This window comes from Myotis nattereri (genome assembly GCF_964212035.1).
Source record: "Myotis nattereri genome assembly, chromosome: 3".
Lineage (NCBI taxonomy): Eukaryota > Metazoa > Chordata > Mammalia > Chiroptera > Vespertilionidae > Myotis > Myotis nattereri.
The window spans coordinates 88,150,848-88,169,423 of record NC_138077.1 but is presented as its reverse complement, the minus strand read 5'-3'; the positions used below and the strand labels follow the sequence as shown (position 1 = coordinate 88,169,423).

The 18,576-nt window shown below is 43.0% G+C and overlaps 1 protein-coding gene across 2 annotated transcripts in view; it reads left to right on the top strand.

Annotated features, from left to right (window-relative positions):
- Positions 1–1,061: 1,061 nt before the first annotated feature.
- The window catches only part of CHMP2B (charged multivesicular body protein 2B), a 39,111-nt gene continuing 21,596 nt past the window's right edge, over positions 1,062–18,576 (top strand). Inside the window, exon 1 of one of the 2 annotated variants that reach the window (XM_081087582.1) lies at positions 1,062–1,754. In XM_081087582.1, coding sequence (XP_080943708.1) covers positions 1,721–1,754 — 34 coding nt within the window. In that variant the 5' untranslated portion in view covers positions 1,062–1,720. The remainder of the gene's footprint in view (positions 1,755–18,576) is intronic. The other variant, XM_081087583.1, reaches the window with a different exon arrangement.

The window sequence follows — 18,576 nt, the reverse complement described above, 5'->3', positions numbered from 1 at the left end:
ACACAGCTCATCGCTGCTCAAGCATCCAAGCACAGCTCAGCGCCATCCATTACCGCAGGCAGCCAGGGAAACCGCCTTTCGGCCAGAGCTGACTCCAGGAAAGACCAGGTCTTGGGTGCCCAGATGAAGTCCCCTCAGCGTTTTCCCCGTTTCCTCACTTTTTCACCTTCCCATCGTATCTGGAATGACCTGAGGAGTAATGCAGGTTCACCTTGCCTATTATTGTCATTCTGAGCAAGTTTTTATGAGCAAACTCTTAGGTAAATTTTAGTAGGAACCGCAGGGTTGTCCGTGACCCTGAAGGCTTTCATACCTAAGGGGGGGGGGGGGGCAGGGACACGGGTAGGGGAGATTGGGAAGGGAAGTCTGAATACCACAAATACTTAAAAATCCTTGAGACACGATTCAGATAGCTAGAGGTGACTGCTAATATTGACACGATTATTGGAGTGTCTTTCCTAACAGAAAACACATCTACGTAAAAATATAGGCCATTATTATTTTTATCCTGTGGAAGGCAGTGTTGCTCAAAGCACTAATAAATACATTGGGAGGGGAAAGTTCAAAGCAAATAAGATTCTAAATAGTGAAATAATACATTAAACTGAAATATGTGTACACATCAACACACACACACACACAATGAAGTAAAACAATGACCTGAAAGACCTGATCCAAAGATTGTATTTCCCATATTTATATACACAAGGATTCTTTAAATTACTTTAACATGATGGGGGGGGGGTGCCTTTCCCCCCCCCCCCCCCACAGCAAAAACAATGTACCGTTATACGGCATTCTAATAGGTTCACATTATAGCCATGAATTTTTCTTGAGCAAACGATATATTTTTTAAAATAGGGTTGGCGGTGTTTTGTTGTTCATGTTTCCAGTTGAGAACATGAAAGTGTTGCATTGAGAAAGTTGCTCCCCAGTTCCTTCCTCCCCGCCCTCGCCCAGCCTGGAAGCCGCATCACCGGAGGCGACCCGGGTCCGAGCCCCGCGCCCAGGGCCGCCGGCTGGCGCTTCGTCCCGGCCCCGGCGGGAGCGGCTGGGCAGCTGGGGCGGAAGGGAGCGCGCGCTCCCTCCGGGGCGGACACCGCGGGGCGCACCGCAGCGTGGCCGCCGGGCCTGCCCTTAGCGCGGTGTTGACAGGACAGCTGCGGGACGACCGTAAATCCCCCGGTTCCGGACCACCCACGCGGGCCCCAGGACGGCGGGGACCCCTCCTTCCCGGCGAAGGGGCAGGGGCTGAGCAAGGCTCCTCTCTGCCGGCGCTCAGCACGGGGCCCGCGTACAAGAAGGCCCCCGAGCCGGCCCGCGGTCCCCACGATCCGCTACCTCCGCAAGCCCCCGCGGGGTCGCGGCGCCCGGACCCCGAACGCGGGAGGACCGGGCGGCAGCCGAGGTGAGGGCAGCGGCGGCGGCTTCAGGCGCCTCAGTGCGCAGGCGCGGCGGACAGCGCGCAGGCGCCGCCCAGAAGTGACTTCTCAAAAAGTGTCTTAGTTCGCAGTCACCTGAGCACCGGCGAGTCGGCGGCGGGAGGCTGCGCGGATACCGCCCTCTGCGGTCCTGCCTGGAGACCCTGCCCTCTCCTCCGGCCCTGCGGTCTTTCGGCCTCGCCTCCCCGAACCCTCCCAGGGCCTGTCCTTTCCCCTGTTCTCTCCCGGTCGCGCACCGGGCCGGGCCGAACCGGGCCGCCTGGGAGCGGTGCCTGACCATGGCGTCCTTCTTCAAGAAGAAAACCGTGGATGGTGAGTTCCGGCCGGCCCGGGGGGGCCCGGCGCAGTGTTTCCCAGGCGGGTTTGGGGGCTTCGGGCCGCGGTGCTCGCGGCAGCCCCTGGGGGCGGGGCTGGCTCCGTGGCCCCACAGGTGACCGCCCTGGTGCGTCACTTTTCTGCTTCCTCCTCCTCTCGGACGCGCACCCAGTCTCACCCCTGGGCAGCCTGGCTCCCTCCTCCTGGTGACACCGCCCCCCGCCCTGTTTTTTCCTTTAGCCGAATCCTGAGCCTTTGGAGGAGGCAGGATGCTGCTGGCTCCTGAGTGTCATTAGACTTGGTGATTTAATGAATTTCTCGTTAGTTTCGTCCGTTGGGCTCCTTCTCCAGTTTGGATTTGTACTACTTCTAGGCATGCAGACCAGAAACTTGTACCTGCGGAAGGGGAAGGGGTGTGTGTGTGTGTGTGGGGGGGGGGGCGGTAAACGGGCTCCAGTTACCAAGATGAACTTGGGTCTGGGTTGGTCTTGTCCTAAGAACACCCCATCCGTACAGATGTGAAACAGTTCTTGACTGACAGCAACAGAAAAGAGAAAAGGAACCCAAGGGAAGTGCCTGGATTTAGTTTCATAATGGATTTTTCTCCCTTGTGTTTATCTTCTGCTACCTAAAGTAAGAGATGTGGTGTCTGTTATCTACATAGAAGTTCACATTTTAAGGTACTTTCATTGTTTCAAACGTTTAGCTCAGTGTTATCCAAAGAGAAAGAAAAGTGGATGTACAGGAATGTGCAAATTGGTGTGTATAAGCAGTGTTTGTCATGTATGTTCATATCACACTGATTATGGATAGTCTTGATACTTTCATTAACGGCCACCAGGAATCAAATTCATTCATGTGTTTCTCATTGCATATTGAGTCTAGGTTGCCGCTGGTTCAACCAGAGAATCACTTCTTTGTAAGGGTCTAACTCTGCCACAAAAGGAGCAGCAGCAGCTAGACAGTGATTGGTACAAACAGGATGCTCAGCCCAGACCTGGGTAACTCCTTCATTCTTGGTATGGACTATGCCAATCCAAGCAAAATTATTTTGGGGAGGATAACAAAGACATCATTTTTACTCTGCCACTCTACCCTTCACTTCAACATGTAATGTCATCTTACCCCTAATAATAAATTTTTACTTACCATAAGTGGGTGAAAAGATATATATATATATATATATATATATATATATATATATATATATATATATATATATAATTTCTAGATTTTTTAATTAACTGAGACTTTTTATTAACCATTTACAATACCAGAGTAACTACCAAGTTGCCTTAGGATGCAATACAATGATGTGAAGTGGGTTTTATGTGTGTTACTCCTGAGAATGTTATTTATTTAATCTTTAACGTGGCACTTTATTTTTGCAGTGTTCCAGTACTACTATTGTGATGTTCAGGTATTATATAGTACTCCAGGGTAGGAAAAAAAGGTTTATTTCTTTGTTTCAGTTTTATATAGTGAGAATTTTACTAAGCAGAGGAAAGGGGTTGCATCTTTCTTACTGTGGTGTTAAAAATTAATTTTTTTTAAAAAAATTTAACATTAAAAGCCAAACTTGTTAGCTTTAATTGCTTAATATCTGTCAAATGTCAGTTCTGTATTCTCATGGCTGTGCTTCCGGGTGCTTTTAGCAATCTGATGACTATTGTGCTTGAAGTATAGTGCTGAATAAAAATAAAGACAATGAGTGTGTGCACTGAGGGTGTTTAAGTGTATCCTCACTTGCAGTTGGGTTAATTCATCCAAGAAATAATGTTTTTTGCTAATTAGACTTATTGGGGGTGGGGGAGAAAGTCTTAAAGATTTTTGCTAGAAACTATGGTACTGACTTAAAGATCTGTATATGAAATTTCTGAATGTAAATTTGCCCATCATCTGCATCTACTATAACTACCAAACTACATACTTGATGGGGTGTTTTTTTTTTAAATTATCATGTCAATTCAAATCACTTGATGACATCTTAATTCTAGAACTATACTTTTATAATTTTGATGCAGAGCTTTACTGAGGACTTTACTCCTTTTTTTATTAAATAGTTGGTTTTTTGTTTGTTTAAAAGGTGATGGTATTCTTAGCAGTAATGAGGCTATATATTATGAAATGTATTTTTATACATTTCTCCCATATTTTTGGACTTGTTGACTACTGATCATAAGATCTTTTACTATTTGCTGTCTTTTTATCTGTTTCAGCAGTAATGAAATTCTGATATATAAGGAAGTATGTAACTGCTTATAGATCTGGAAAATAATTGAATCTTTTTGTCTCCTTGGATTGGCTGGAAGAGTTGCATGCTATATCATTAAAGATTACTGCACATGTAAATTAAAAAGGGAGACAACATACAGCACTTATTACTATTCAGAGTTATGTTTAATTCATTCTTGACACAGAGATGAACAAGTCCCTGCACTGTATATTTTGTTATAGAAATTAATGAGACCTGTACCTCAGTGCCATATAAGAGAAAGATTCTTTTGAATTTGAAATTACAATTGATTCCTTGTTTTTCCTTTTCCTGATTTATAAGATATATGCAAATTTATTAGGGTAAAGTGTTTACAGTGTGTTGTTTTTCCTTAAGTAGATGAATGGTGACCTATTTATTGGAGCTAATTATGAACCTGTAAATCAGAATGCCATGAGGACTTGTCATAAATGCACAACTTAATATCCTCTTAAAAAGTGGAGTTCTTTATGCACTATGTAGTTTTTGTCTGTTATACTAAACTAGAGGCCCAGTGCACGGATTTGTGCACCAGCGAAGTCCCTTAGCCTGGCCTGTGCCCTCTCGCAATCCGGGACCCCTTGGGGGATGTAGTAGTGTGCAAAGCAGCAGGTGGCCAGGGAGGAGCCCGAGCATTCCGGCCCTGCGGCACCTGTTGCTGCAGCTCAGTAGTGCTGCCGCAAAAGCGGGAGAGATTTGTGCTGCTGCAACAGCCCTCCGCAGCCGTGAGCCTGGTGTCTGGCTCCTGTCAGTCAGCTGAGCAGCACTCCCGCTGTGGGAGCGCACTGACCACCGGGGGCAGTTCCTGTGTTGAGCATCTGCCCTCTGGTGGTCAGTGCACATCATAGTGACCGGTTGACTGGTCATTCGATCATTCAGTTGCTTAGGCTTTTATATATATACTAGAGGCCCGGTGCACAAAAATTTGTGCACTCGAGGGGGAGGGGGGGTCTCTCAGCCCGGCCTGTGCCCTCTTGCATTCTGGGACTTCACAGGGGATGACCACCTGCTGGCTTAGGCCCGCTCCCCGGGGGATTGGGCCTAAGATGGCAATCAAACATCCCTCTGGCAGCCTGGCAGCCCTCAGGGGATGTCCACTTGCCAGCAGGGAGCAGGCCTAAACTGCAGTCGGACATCCTTAGCACTGCTGAGGAGGCAGGAGAGGCTCCCACCACCACTGCTGTACTGGAAGCCATCAGCTTGGCTTGTGGCTGAGCAGAGCTCCCCCCTGTGAGAGCACACTGACCACCAGAGGGCAGCGCCTGCATTGAACGTCTGGCCCCTGGTAGTTAGTGTGTGTCATAGTGACCAGTCATTCCCAGTGGTTCTGCTGTTAGGGTCAGTTTGCATATTACCCTTTTACTATATAGGATAGAGGCCTGGTGCATGGGTGGGGGCCGGTTGGTTTGCCCTGAATGGTGTCCCGGATCAGCGTGGGGGTCCCGCTCGGGTGCCTGGCCAGCCTGGATGAGGGGATGATGGCTGTTTGCAGCTGGTTGCACCCCCTTCATGGTGGGGGTCCCCACTGGGGTGCCTGGCCAGTCTGGGTGAGGGGCTGAGGGTCGTTTTCAGGCTGGTGGGTGACTGAAGCTCCCAACCTCTCCTTTTTTTCTTTTTCTTTTTTTATTCTGGGATTTATTTACCTTCTGTGGCTGTCACTGGAGCTGAGAGTCGGCTTTAGCTCTGAGGCTCTGCTCCAGCTCTGAGACCTCGCCTGCTGAAAGCAGGTATCTGGGTTTGTTTGGCTTCTATAATTGAAACACTGTTGCAGCTCCAGCTCTGACGACTGAAAGCAGGTTTCTGGGGTTTGTTTAGCTTCTATAATTGCAACATTGTTTCTTAGAGTACAAGCTCAGAGCCCAGAAGCGGCAGGTGGGGAACCTTGGCTTCCTCCTTCACTGGAGCAAGCAAGCCTCCTGTTTGCTTTAGCTGCCTGGCTGTCGGCCGCTATCTTGGTTGGCAGTTAATTTGCATATCTCGCTGATTAGCCAATGGGAAGGGTAGCGAAGTTATGGTTAATTACCATGTTTCTCTATTATTAGATAAGGATAGATATTGACAAATTTGAGGTCCTACACTAAGCCAGCACCAAGTTAGCATTTTGTATGCAGCATCTTATAATTCTCACAACACCTGTAAGTACTGTTATTATCCCCACTTTGAAGATGAGGAAATTGAGAGGCAAAGGATGAAGTAATTTGTCCAAAGTTACACAACTACTAAGTGGCAGAGCCAGGGCCTAATCTTTTTGAATATTATCAATGTTATTTTTTTTTAATAAATAATCCTATGGCACAGTTTAATTTTGCTGTTCTTGCTAAGTAATTGGAATTCTCAACTTTTGTTAGTTATCATGTAATGTTACCTTTTGTCTGTGAGCCAGACTGTTCTCTCAGAGTGAGTGGTAGAACTTTAGTATCTAATGACGATAGAACTGGAAACAACTCTCCTTTTCCTGATTCTCTCTTGACCCAGTATTTCTTAGGCAGCATTGTCCTACCTCTTTTTGCTCTTCGTCTTAACCTCTTGCAGGAATAGTGATGGCTCCTATCTCCACCTCTTTATTTCTCAGATGCTCCCCATTTTACAGCAGTTTGCCTTACATCTCATGAAATGAGATTTTGTTAAGATCATCAGTTACTGATAGATCACCAAATCCAATAGCCATTTGTTAATGATCATCTCTTGGGCCTATGTTTTACATTTGAATCTGGTAAAAATTTCTTCCTTAAAACTCTCTTGGCTCCCATGACATAATTTTCCTCATATTCCTCTTTTTCTTTCTCCTTTCAGGTTTTTGTTTTCTTTTTCTTCCTTCTTCCCTCCCATCCCTCCCTCCCTCCCTTCTCCCTTCCTTCCTTCCTCTAACTTACTCCTTAAATGTTAGTGTTCTGTTGGTTCCACCTTGGGCTACCATTATGCTAATTGTACATTCTCTATCTGCATGATCTTATTCAGACTCTTATTATTTTAATTTTAACCTAAATCTTGATGTATCCCAAATTTGGTTTTCTAGGTATATTTTTCTAAGAGTTAGATCAAAATATGCAGTAGTGTGTGAAATTAAAGAGATCCCCAAAAGAAATCATCACCATCTCTTTTAAGCCACTTCCTTTCCTGGTTCTCCTCCTCCAGTGTTTGGGAGTTCTTGATTTTGTCCTCTGCCTTCAGTTAATTACCAAGTCTGCTCCTTTTGCTTCTTAAATATTTGACACATATGATCTTCCTCTGCATTTCTTCAAATCCTTATTGTCATTCATATCCCATTTATCCTGCACTTTACTGTGTCACCTGTTTTTCTTTGCTATAGCTTCACAGCCTTTAAATCGTTCACCTAGGATGATGGGTGTTCCCTTAGTGCTTGTTATTTTGAGTATTTAAAAACTCAGATTGTACTTTCTATTTGGCTCCTACTTCTTGGCATACTAAAATACTATTATTATTATTATTATTATTATTATTATTATTGTTATTGCTTGTGGGATTCAGGAGCACAGTACAGTCTTCCTAGCATTTTTTCTGAGCAAAGGTCTCCATGCTTTTAGAATGGATATTTCTAGAAAATGTTTCCCTGTGTATTTCTCCATCCCTATCATGATACCAAAGACTGGTATTTCTTTTCGTGCTACTATTACCTACCTTCAAGTCCAGGTGTCTGTGAGGCAGATGATCTTTCCCTCTCATTTCCCTATTTATTTAAGTTGAAAAATGACCTTGGGCCATTTTCTGAAGCTGTTCTTCTTGAAAGCAGGGCCAGAGCCTGTGTCTTTAAGAACCAAATGTAACCTATAGTTGGCCCATCTAAATACTTCCCTTCAGCTCTCCAAAAACTGATATTTTAATAATAGTAATAAATTCGTTTCAATGAATTCCTCAGGGCTTGAGTGACTTTTGAGAGTTTACTGGTGAGGGAAAAATACAACACTGTCCTTTTTACTTCCTTCTATGCCACCGTAGGGCTACATTCTCCTGTCCTCTCTTTAGTGTTGTCTTTCCAAACAAGTTCTGAGTTTTCTAACTTCAGCCTGGTTCTTAAGTGGATCCTTGACTACCTGGACCATATGTAGAGTAAAGCTGTTGGCATGATCTTCCACTGTCCTTTCTGTTTTCCATAGTTGTTTTTCTTTTTTTTTTCTTTTTTTTACCATGTATCAAAACTGGTTCATTAAGTTGATAGCATTTCTCCCTGATTTCTGAGATACCATTTCCAAAGCCTGAAAAACGAATTTACTTTGCATATGAAATTCTAATTTCTCCTCACCTACTCTCTCATTGTCATTTTCCTTCTGGCTTTGAATAAATTTGGTTCCTAGAGCCCGCATTTTGTAGGTTCTGACCTTTCTTACCCCTTACCCTTTGAGCTGGTAACATTTTTGCAGCGCCCCACCCCCCCATCTACAGAAGAAGATTGCACATCCCCACATAGTCAGGACTACTTTCTACCTTATTGTTCTTCGGTGAGCTCCACCATGCCTGTTTTTGCTGAACTCACCCTCTTGGCTCTTGTTTTTACTGTCATAATCAGGGTTTCTCAAATACTCATTATCCCACTATACGAGTGCCACTCTACCCACTATTTCCAGTGGTACCAGCTGATGCAGAGCTTGCAGATCAATCTAAAGGGGGAGTTCCCTCCCCTCTTGGGATCTGGGTACCAAAAGCCAATTAACAGAAATGGTAAAGCAGGATATGGAACATTTTGTGCTCCTATCTCAATGCATGTGATGGTTAGATTCAAGATAATTGATAGAAGTAAAGTTGCATAAATCAAAATGATTTTTCCTAAAGAATGCATTTAAAAGCAGAAAATATGATATATTAGATTTAAAAGTCTATCATGACTTTAAAGAACAACACCCAGTATGTGGTAGAGTAGATGCTGTCTAGTAGACCAGGTGACATCCCACTGAGTGGTACAATCTGCATGTCGTGCCTCATGCTCATGAGACAGTAATCCTGAACTGCCCTGCAAGCTTGAGACAGCCCCCCCCTCTCTCATAAGATAGGCACTTAAAACAATATTCTCCGCAGATTAATGAATGTCCATATTTACAGTTGATAATTACTTTTTTTTCTTTAATCCTCAAATGTGCAAATTGTATGTAAATGAGCATGGTCTAAAAGGACAGCCATAATTCAAGTTGGGCCTTGGCCTCAGACCTCACTAGGGAGGCCCTTTTAGATTTGTTTTGAATTTTCAGCTTTCTTTTTTCCTTTTCTGTAAGCAGATAGACCTTACTGACTTGGAGTCAAAGAAAGCAGAAGGACCTTATCTGTCTGTGTCTTCCTACGTCCAAAATTTAAATAAAATCTAAGACCTAATTACTCTAGTGCATGCATTTGTTATCTGGTTCAGTACTAAAAGTCTTAAAGGCTTGAGACAGGCTTTTATTGCCAAGAGTGGCCTGAGTGGTTTTCTCTAAGTGTTGTGCTGGGTATAGGTCAGAGAGGGTGGTGGTAGGGACAGCCCCAGACCCTTTTTACCTCATCAAATGGTAACAGAGAGAACACACCATAGGTGTCCTTTTGACATTTGCAGTTTAAGTTTTCTATTACGACGTACTGTGAAGTGCTTCACAACAGCCCACAAGGTGTAGATGAAGTGCTGGAGTGTAAGGATTCAGGGCATGCTCTTTTACCTGGGGAGGGAAGCAAAGGGTCAGCAGGGGAGCAGGATGGACAGGAGCCAAGCTCCTAGATGTCAGCAGTACCCTGTACATGTTGCTGTCATTGTCCGGACTCAGTGAAAAGAGGGGAAAGCATTAATTACTTAAATGCTCCATTTTTTCTGTTGTAGAACAATATCTGTCATAGTTCAGATTTACTATTAATATCAACCTTCTTCCTTGATAGCCAGTATATTTTATTATACATTTTAAAGGAATATGTTTAATTATTTTACATTTCAGTATATATGTTTATACTCCTTTAGGTCACTGTTAATTAACATATTGGGATAATAGTTGGCATGAAGTAAGGTGGAAATACAAATGGATAAATAAATAAAATACATGCATTCCCTCCTCTTAAAGAGCTTGTAATTTGGGAAAGAAATCAGACCTATTAAGAAATAAATATAGCTGAAACCGGTTTGGCTCAGTGGATAGAGCATCAGCCTGTGGACTGAAGGGTCCCAGGTTCGATTCCGGTCAAGGGCATGTACCTGGGTTGCAGGCACATTCCCAGTGGGAGGTGTGCAGGAGGCAGCTGATCGATGTTTCTCTCTCCTCGATGTTTCTAACTCTCTATCTCTCTCCCTTCCTCTCTGTAAAAAATCAATAAAATATATTTAAAAAATAAATAAATAAATATAATGGAAAATAAACTTGGCCTTAAAAACATTGAAAGTGCCTTAAAACCTTTCCTCATGTTATTCCTTCTGAATTATCTAGAAGACAAAATCATTAAATGTGGGTTTAGTATAGAGATTATTTTTTAAAAATTAAAGAGCAATTTGTTTGTTTTATAGGATATACCTATCATTTCATATGAAAATATTTTACTACCTTTTTCTACTTACCATAATGTGTTTTAAAATATTATGACTGTGTTTTAGTGTATAACATTATATGCTTTCAGTTTATAGCTTAGAAATGTTTAAATATTAATAGGTCTATTAACAATAGGCTGTGGAATTTGCAGTAGTTAATTTTCTTTATTTTCCTTCTCTAATATACAGTGACAGTTATGGTACACATATTTACATAAAATTAAGAAAGGGGAAGTAAAACTATTTGATTGAATTATGTTTTGTTAAAATTTCATGTCATGAAACTATTTTGTTTTTATTACTGACACAATAGTCCCCCATTTCCACCCCACTTTGCCCACTTCATAATACTTGGTTTTTTAACAAAGATATCTATAACCTTTACTCTGATTCTTTTTACACTAACTGGGTGTATCCAACAGTTCAGTTAAATTGTAACACTATCTATCTGGAGTTAGCAGAGACTCTACAGGTTAAGGGCTCAGTCCCACAAGACTGTCCTCACTTAATATTCCAGGAACAAGTCCCAGGTTGCTACCATTACTTCTGACCAACTTGTTATAAATTCAGGTGTCACCACAACTCCCTCCTCACATTTGAGAATCATTAGAAAAACTCTCAGAACTCAGGAAAGTGCTTTACTTACTATTACTGGTTTGTTATATGGAGAAAACTCAATAATAATTGGTCAAATGGAACGAAGGTATTGAGGGGGTGGGAGAAAGAGCTTCCATGCTCTCTCTGGGCATGCCATCTTCCCAGCCTGTCCATTTGTTTACCAACCCAGAAGCTCTACCAATCTCTTTGTTCAAGAGTTTTAATAACCCAGTCTTCACTCATTCCCATCTCCTGAGGGGTGAGACTGAAAGTTCCCATCCTCTAATCAAGTATTTGATCTGGTAACCAGCCCCATCCTGACCTTGTCTAAACCCCCCCACCCCCCACCCCTTCCTGAGTCAAAAGACATTTCTCTCACTCAGGAAATTCCAAGGATTATGTGAGCTCTGTTCCAGGAACTCAGGAGATATCTACACTAATAAAAGAGAAAAATGGTAATTGGCGTACGACGATACCCTTTTCATTGGCTAATCAGGGCTATATGCAAATTAACTGCCAACTAAGATTGGCAGTTAACTGCCAACAAGATGGCGGCTAATTTGCATATGTAGGCACAATGCAGGGAGGCGAAAGGGAAAGCAGGAAGAAGCCCCCTGCCACTGACAGTGATCGGAAACCCAGGGGGGAGCTAAGAGCTGGGGGGCAGGGCAAAGGCGGCCCTGGGGAGCTATGATCGGAGAATCAGGTGCCTTTGCCGCCCTGGCCAGTGATAGCAGGAAGTAGGGGTGGAGCCAGCGATGGGAGCTGGGCACAGTTGAAGCTGGCAGTCCCAGGAGCTAGGGGCCCCTTGCCTGGGCCTAAAGCGAAGCCCACGATTGCGGGGCCGCTGCAGCTGTGGGTCCCCGCTGCCCGGGCCGGACGCCTCAGCCAGAGGCGTCAGGCCTGGGCAAGGGGCCAATCCTGTGATTGGAGGGTGATGGGGGTCAACGCCTGAGGGCTCCCAGTATGTGAGAGGGGGCAGGCTGGGCTGAGGGACACCCCCCCACACACACACCCAGTGCACGAATTTCGTGCACCGGGCCCCTAGTATACACACACACACACACACACACACACACATAAATACATACACATCCTAGAAATGAAAAAGTATGTATTATTAGAATTCTAGATCTGAACAATCCAGGCTTCAGCAGTTGCTTTGCACCTGTGTCAATGATCTGGCCACAGTTTAACTTACTAAACTTATTAATATGGTGGATACTTTTATTGCTTAGTACTATTGTAACCTTAGACCAGTGGTTCCCAATGTGGGGCACATGCCTCACAAGGGGACAATTTGATTTTTAAGGGGGGCAATTTGAAAATGAGTTATTAACAGTGAATTTTTTGCCTTTCTTGTGGTTCTAGGGGCCTCATATACAGTATATAAATATGTGATGTATTTATGCATTTCATTTCTCTATTATATGTTTTGAAACATTGCTATTTTTTCATATCACTTAATATTATTATTTTTTTAACAGTTTCTTAGTGATTTCTTCCTCAGTATTTCAACTGTCCTTTCATTCTTTTATTTTTCTTTTCATGGATGCCATGATCTTTGGAAGCTTTAGACCAAGTTAATGGCCTTTTAGGTTTCTTGGGAATTCACTATTTGAATAATAAGAATTATATGTCATGGGGGGGGGGGGAGACATCAGGATTTTAGAGATGCTTAGGTGGGGCATGGGCCAAAAAAAGGTTGGGAGCCACTGCTTTAGACCATCATCACTATTTCAGTACTTTGTCTTATACTAAAAACTAGGGTTTTTAGTACACAAAGGGGTTATATTTCAAAAGTTCATTTGTAATTTCACAGTTTTAAATTTAGAGCATATTTTTATTGAAACACTAGGGTAAATGGTAAATGTTTTCATACCAATAAGGAAAAATTGAACAAAACTGTGAGTGTTTGAATATTAAGGCTGAAAGGCTTATGATTTTTTTGAAAGAAAAAGAAATGAGAGCTTTCTTTGCTGTTTTGTTTAGTCTATAGGTTGGACCCTTAACCCCTTTGTGACTATATTTGGAGATAAGGCCTTTTTAAAGAGGTAATTGAGATTCCATGAGGTAATGTGCTGAGCCCTAATCCAGTAGAATGGGTATCTTTATACGAGAAAGAGATACCAGGGACGGGCACACAGAGAAAAGGCCATTTGAGGATACAGCAAGAAGTCAGTTAAATACAAACCAACAAGAGAGACCTCGATAGCAATCATCTGCCAACACCTTGGTCTTGGCCTTCCAGCCTCCAGAACTGATAAAATAAATTCCTGTTGTTTAAGCCACCTAGACTGTGGGGTTTTTAATGACAGCACTAGCAAACTAATAAATCATATTGTTTTAGAATAGGATTTCAGCCAATGCTCCGTGAAACATTAGTATCTAGGAAATGTTAATGGAGATTTCTTAAAAAGGATCCTTGGTTTAATAAATGTGGAAAGTAATCTATAATATATTCTTCCCTTAAGGATTTACAATGCATATTCATGTTAAGCATACTTAGAAGTTTGAAGTAAAGAAATATGTTTATTTTTTCAACTTCAACATTTCCCAAGTATATTTGTCTACAGAATGTCCCTCTTTTTGTTGAATGAATTGTGCATTTCCCATCCAGAAGAAAGAGGTTGGGGGGAGAGACATATGCCTCTTCATCTCACTTAAAGATATAGTATGGCTTTACATTTCTATGTATAAGGAACATATAAAATGTGTTCTTAGTAAACCCTCAGCACGAGATATTTGCTGATATAACTTAGCTGAAAAGCAGAGTAAGCAAAGAAGGGGAAATGGATATCTTGTATGTAGGATATAGGAGCTCTGGCATCTTATTTTAACTTTTATTTAGAAAGTCATTGTAATTGATTAGCTTTATATAATGACTAATGTTTTTCATTTAGTTTGAAATACTGTATATTTTTATTGATATGGTTATATATTTATAAGGATTATGTCTCTGATAACTTTATTTCTTGTTTACCCAAAAGCATCACAGCAGCATAATACAGTAGTTAAAATCCCAGGCCATGGTATCAGACATATGAATCCTAGCACTTTTTCTCCCTTGGGCAGATTATCTCACCAGATATGTCCTCCTCTGAAATAAGTGTGAAAATAGTATCTAATTACCTGCTGGGGTCCAACCCCAGCAGGTCCAGGGGTCCCCGAAGGTGTGGACGGTGTCGGCGAAGAAGGAATGACACGGAGACAGTGTTTAGGTGATCAGCAGCCTAGCCAGGATCTCTAGCCAGGATCTCCAGCCAAGTTCTGGTCTGGATCTCCAGCCAAGTTCTGTTCAGGATCTCCAGCAAAGTTCTGGTTAGGATCTCCAGCCAGGTTCTGTGTCCATGTTCTCTTGCTAGGTTCTCCAGCCAGGTTCTATCCAGGTTCTCCAGCCAGGTTCAGTCACCAGGTTCTAGTGAGGTTCTCTTGCCATGTTCTATCCAGGTTCTGTAGCCAGGTTCTGTCTCTAGGTTCTTCAGCCAGGTTCTCTCGCTAGGTTCTGTCTCTAGTTTCTGTCCAGGATCTTTTGCCATGTTCTCTCCAGTGAAGTTCTTCTGTCTCTAGGTTCTGTGTAGGTTCTGTGTCTAGGTTCTGTGTCTAGGTTCTGTGTCCTGTTGTCTTGTTACATCTGTATTTATACCAGTTGATTCCAATCCTATCAATCTCTATTCCAAAGGTTAGGGTGTTTCTTATCTCCATTCCCGGGAGTAAAGATTATGTAGCTTAAGCATGATTGTTCATAGTTAAAGTGATTAATTACCCGCCTGGCACTTAGTTAAGGGGTTTTATTCCCTCCCTAACTTCAGGGGAAAATCCCTACCTGGGGAAACAATCTTTCTCAGAGAGGTGACCTTGGTTAAAACACATAGTGCCAAGAAGGTGAGCAAACATATTAAGAACAGTATGCCATATATGCCAGGTCCCTTGAAACAGCAAGGATGGACCGGCTCCTGGCAAATTCCCCCTTTTTTATTTTTTAAAAGCAGGCATTAAAAAGAAAAACCCCAAATGCTCTCTTGTATCCATTTTAAGAGTAGGATTGGCGCTTTCCGCTATTACCTGAGTCCTGATCTATCACCCCAGGGAGAGCTTGCCAATCCTGCACTTTCCCAGGGTGGAAAGGCTGCAGTGGGGTTAAGGCTCCTTGGGCCTACCTCCTCCCATGCCTTTACATTTACCTTTCCTTCCTCAGAAAAGCATGGACATACTTCTTGTATAAAACATTCTGTCTGACCGGGAGTAACCTTAATTCCTCTGCTAGCAAGCATATGTGTTAAAAGATCAATACAGAGTCTTCTTTCTTTGGACTCAGTATGGCACATCTTCTCAATCTAAGGATCAATACAGAGTCTTCTTTCTTTGGACTCAGTATGGCACATCTTCTCAATCTAAGTTCTGTACTATCCACCTTCTTACCCTACTTATCCTCTATAGGGGGGTCTGCAGTACCCTGGTGGAGTCCTATCCGTCCCGAGTGTGGGGTTCTCAATGGGGGGGGGGGTTACCTAGGGGAATCCTGTTCCAGGGGTTCCCAAAGGTGTGGATGGAGTCGGCGAAGACTATCCACCCTCTTCCTACGGTGGAGTCCTATCCATCGTGAGAGTGGGGCTTACCTAGGGGTCCCTGTTCGGGCGCCAGATGCTAGGGTCCCACCCCAGCAGGTCCAGGGGTCCCCAAAGGTGTGGACGGAGTCGGCAAAGAAGGAATGACACGGAGACAGTGTTTAGGTGATCAGCAGCCTTGCCAGGATCTCTAGCCACAATCTCCAGCCAAGTTCTGGTTCGGTTCTCTCACTAGGTTCTCCAGCCAGGTTCTCCAGGTTCTCCAGCCGGGTTCGGTCACCAGATTCTGTAGCCAGGTTCGGTTGCCAGGTTCTGTCTAGGTTCTATCCAGGTTCTTTTGCCATGTTCTCTCGCTAGGTTCTGTCTAGGTTCTGTGGCCAGTTTCTGTCCAGGATCTTTTGCCATGTTCTCTCCAGGGAAGTTCTTCTGTCTCTAGGTTCTGTGTAGGTTCTGTGTCTAGGTTCTGTGTCTAGGTTCTGTGTCCTGTTGTCTTGTTACATCTGTATTTATACCAGTTGATTCCAATCCTATCAATCTCTATTCCAAAGGTTAGGGTGTTTCTTATCTCCATTCCAGGGAGTAAAGATTATGTAGCTTAAGTATGATTGTTCGTAGTTAAAGTGATTAATTACCCGCCTGGCACTTAGTTAAGGGGTTTTATTCCCTCCCTAACTTCAGGGGAAAATCCCTACCTGGGGAAACAACCTTTCTCAGAGAGGTGACCTTGGTTAAAACACATAGTACCAAGAAAGTGAGCAAACATATTAAGAACAGTATGCCATATATGCCAGGTCCCTTGAAACAGCAAGGATGGACCGGCTCCCGGCAATTACCTTTTGGGGTTATTGTGAAGCACTTGCTATATTGTCTACTACTCAATATTATTTTTATTCTCGTAAGTTACACTACACAGAAATGTGTAAAATAGCGGTTCTCAACCTGTGGGCCGCGACCCCTTTGGGGGTCAAAGTACCCTTTCACAGGGGTCACCTCAGACCATCGGAAAACACATATATAATTACATATTGTTTTTGTGATTAATCACTATGCTTTAATTATGTTCAATTTGTAACAATGAAAATACATCCTGCATATCAAATATTTACATTACAATTCATAACAGTAGCAAAATTACAGTTATGAAGTAGCAACGAAAATAATTTTATGGTTGGGGGTCACCACAACATGAGAAACTGTATTAAAGGGTCGCGGCATTAGGAAGGTTGAGAACCACTGGTATAGAACATGAGTTGTGATGCTCCATCATTACAAAGGATAGTGGTTGCTGGCTTTGTTGCTCTGTTATTTGAGGTGAAATTCACATAATGTTAGCCATTTTAAAGTGAAAAGGTCAGTAGCATTTAATACATTCACAGTGGTGTATGACCATTACCTGTAGTTCCAAAATATTTTCATCACTTTAGAATCAAACCCTGCACCCATTAAGCAGTGACTCATCATTCCCACTCTCCCCAACCTTGGCAAATACCAATCTGTTTTTCTGTATTTATGAATTTCTCTATTCTGGGTCTTCCATATGGGTATAATCATAAAATGTGACCATTTATATCTGGCTTCTTTCACTTAGCATAGCATTTTTGAGGTTTATCTATGTTATAAAACTATCAGTACTTTGTGTCTTTTTATAATTAAACTAGTGACCCGGTACACAGATTCGTACACATTGAAAGAAAATTAATTAGAAGGTGACTGGCGGGGCGGGACTGGGAGAGACAGGCCAGACACACCCTGGAGCCAACCTCCTTTGGTCCCTCCCTGGCTTCTGCAAAGTAAGTGGGGTCCCTCCGGCAGGCGGGGTCCCTTGGCCTGGCCTGCGGGGATCAGGCCGAAATGGGCTCTTTGACATCCCCCAAGGGGTCCCAGAGTGCGAGGGGGCACTCTGCAAAGTTTCTGTCGTACAGGGTGTGGAATGCAAATACAGGAGCTGCCCCCTGGTGCTCCGTGCGCTCCCACAGGTGGAGTGCTGTTCAGCCAGAAGCTGGCTCACGACTGGCGAGTGCAGTGGTGGTGGTGGGAGCCTCTCCCACCTCCATGGCAGCACTAAGGAACAGAGAGCAGAGTGGTAAGGAGCAGCGAGCAGGCAGGCGGTAAGGAGTGAGGGCTCCTGGATATCCCTGAGAGCCCCCAGACTGCAAGAGGGCACAGGCCGGACTGATTCCCTTCCTCACCCCCCACCAATGCATAAATTTTGTGCACTGGGCCTCTAGTGTATAGATAATATTCCATTATACATATATATCACAATTTGTTTATTCAGTCATCTGTTCATGGATATACGGGTTGTTTCCACCTTTTGGCTATTGTGAATAGTACTTCTATGAACATTTATGTACAAGTATTAGTTTAAGTACCTGTTTGAATTCTTTTGGGTAAATACCTAGGAGTGGAATTGTTGGGTCATATGATAATTTTATGTTTTTTAACTTTTTGAGGAACCACCAAACTGTTATCCACAGGGGCTGAAATAATTTACATTCCTACAAGCAATGTACAAGGGTACCAATCTCTATATCTTCACCAATACTTGCCGTTTTCCCTTTTTGTTTTTGATTATAGCCATTATGGTGGATGTGAACTGGTATCTCATTTTCCTAATAGCTAATGATTGATATCGACTATCTTTTTCATGTGTTTATTGGCCTTTTGTATATTTTCAGAGAGATGTCTATTTAAATCCTTCACCCAATTTTAAGGGGGTTGTTTGTTTTTGCATTGTAAGAGTTCTTTATAAATTCTGGAAAATAGACTCTTACCATATATATAATATGCATATATTTTGTCCCATTCTGTAGGTTGTCTTTTTACTTGATAATGTCCTCTGATACACACAAGTTTTAATTTTTACAAAGTCCCATTTATCTATTTTTTCTTTTGTTGCTAATGCTTTTA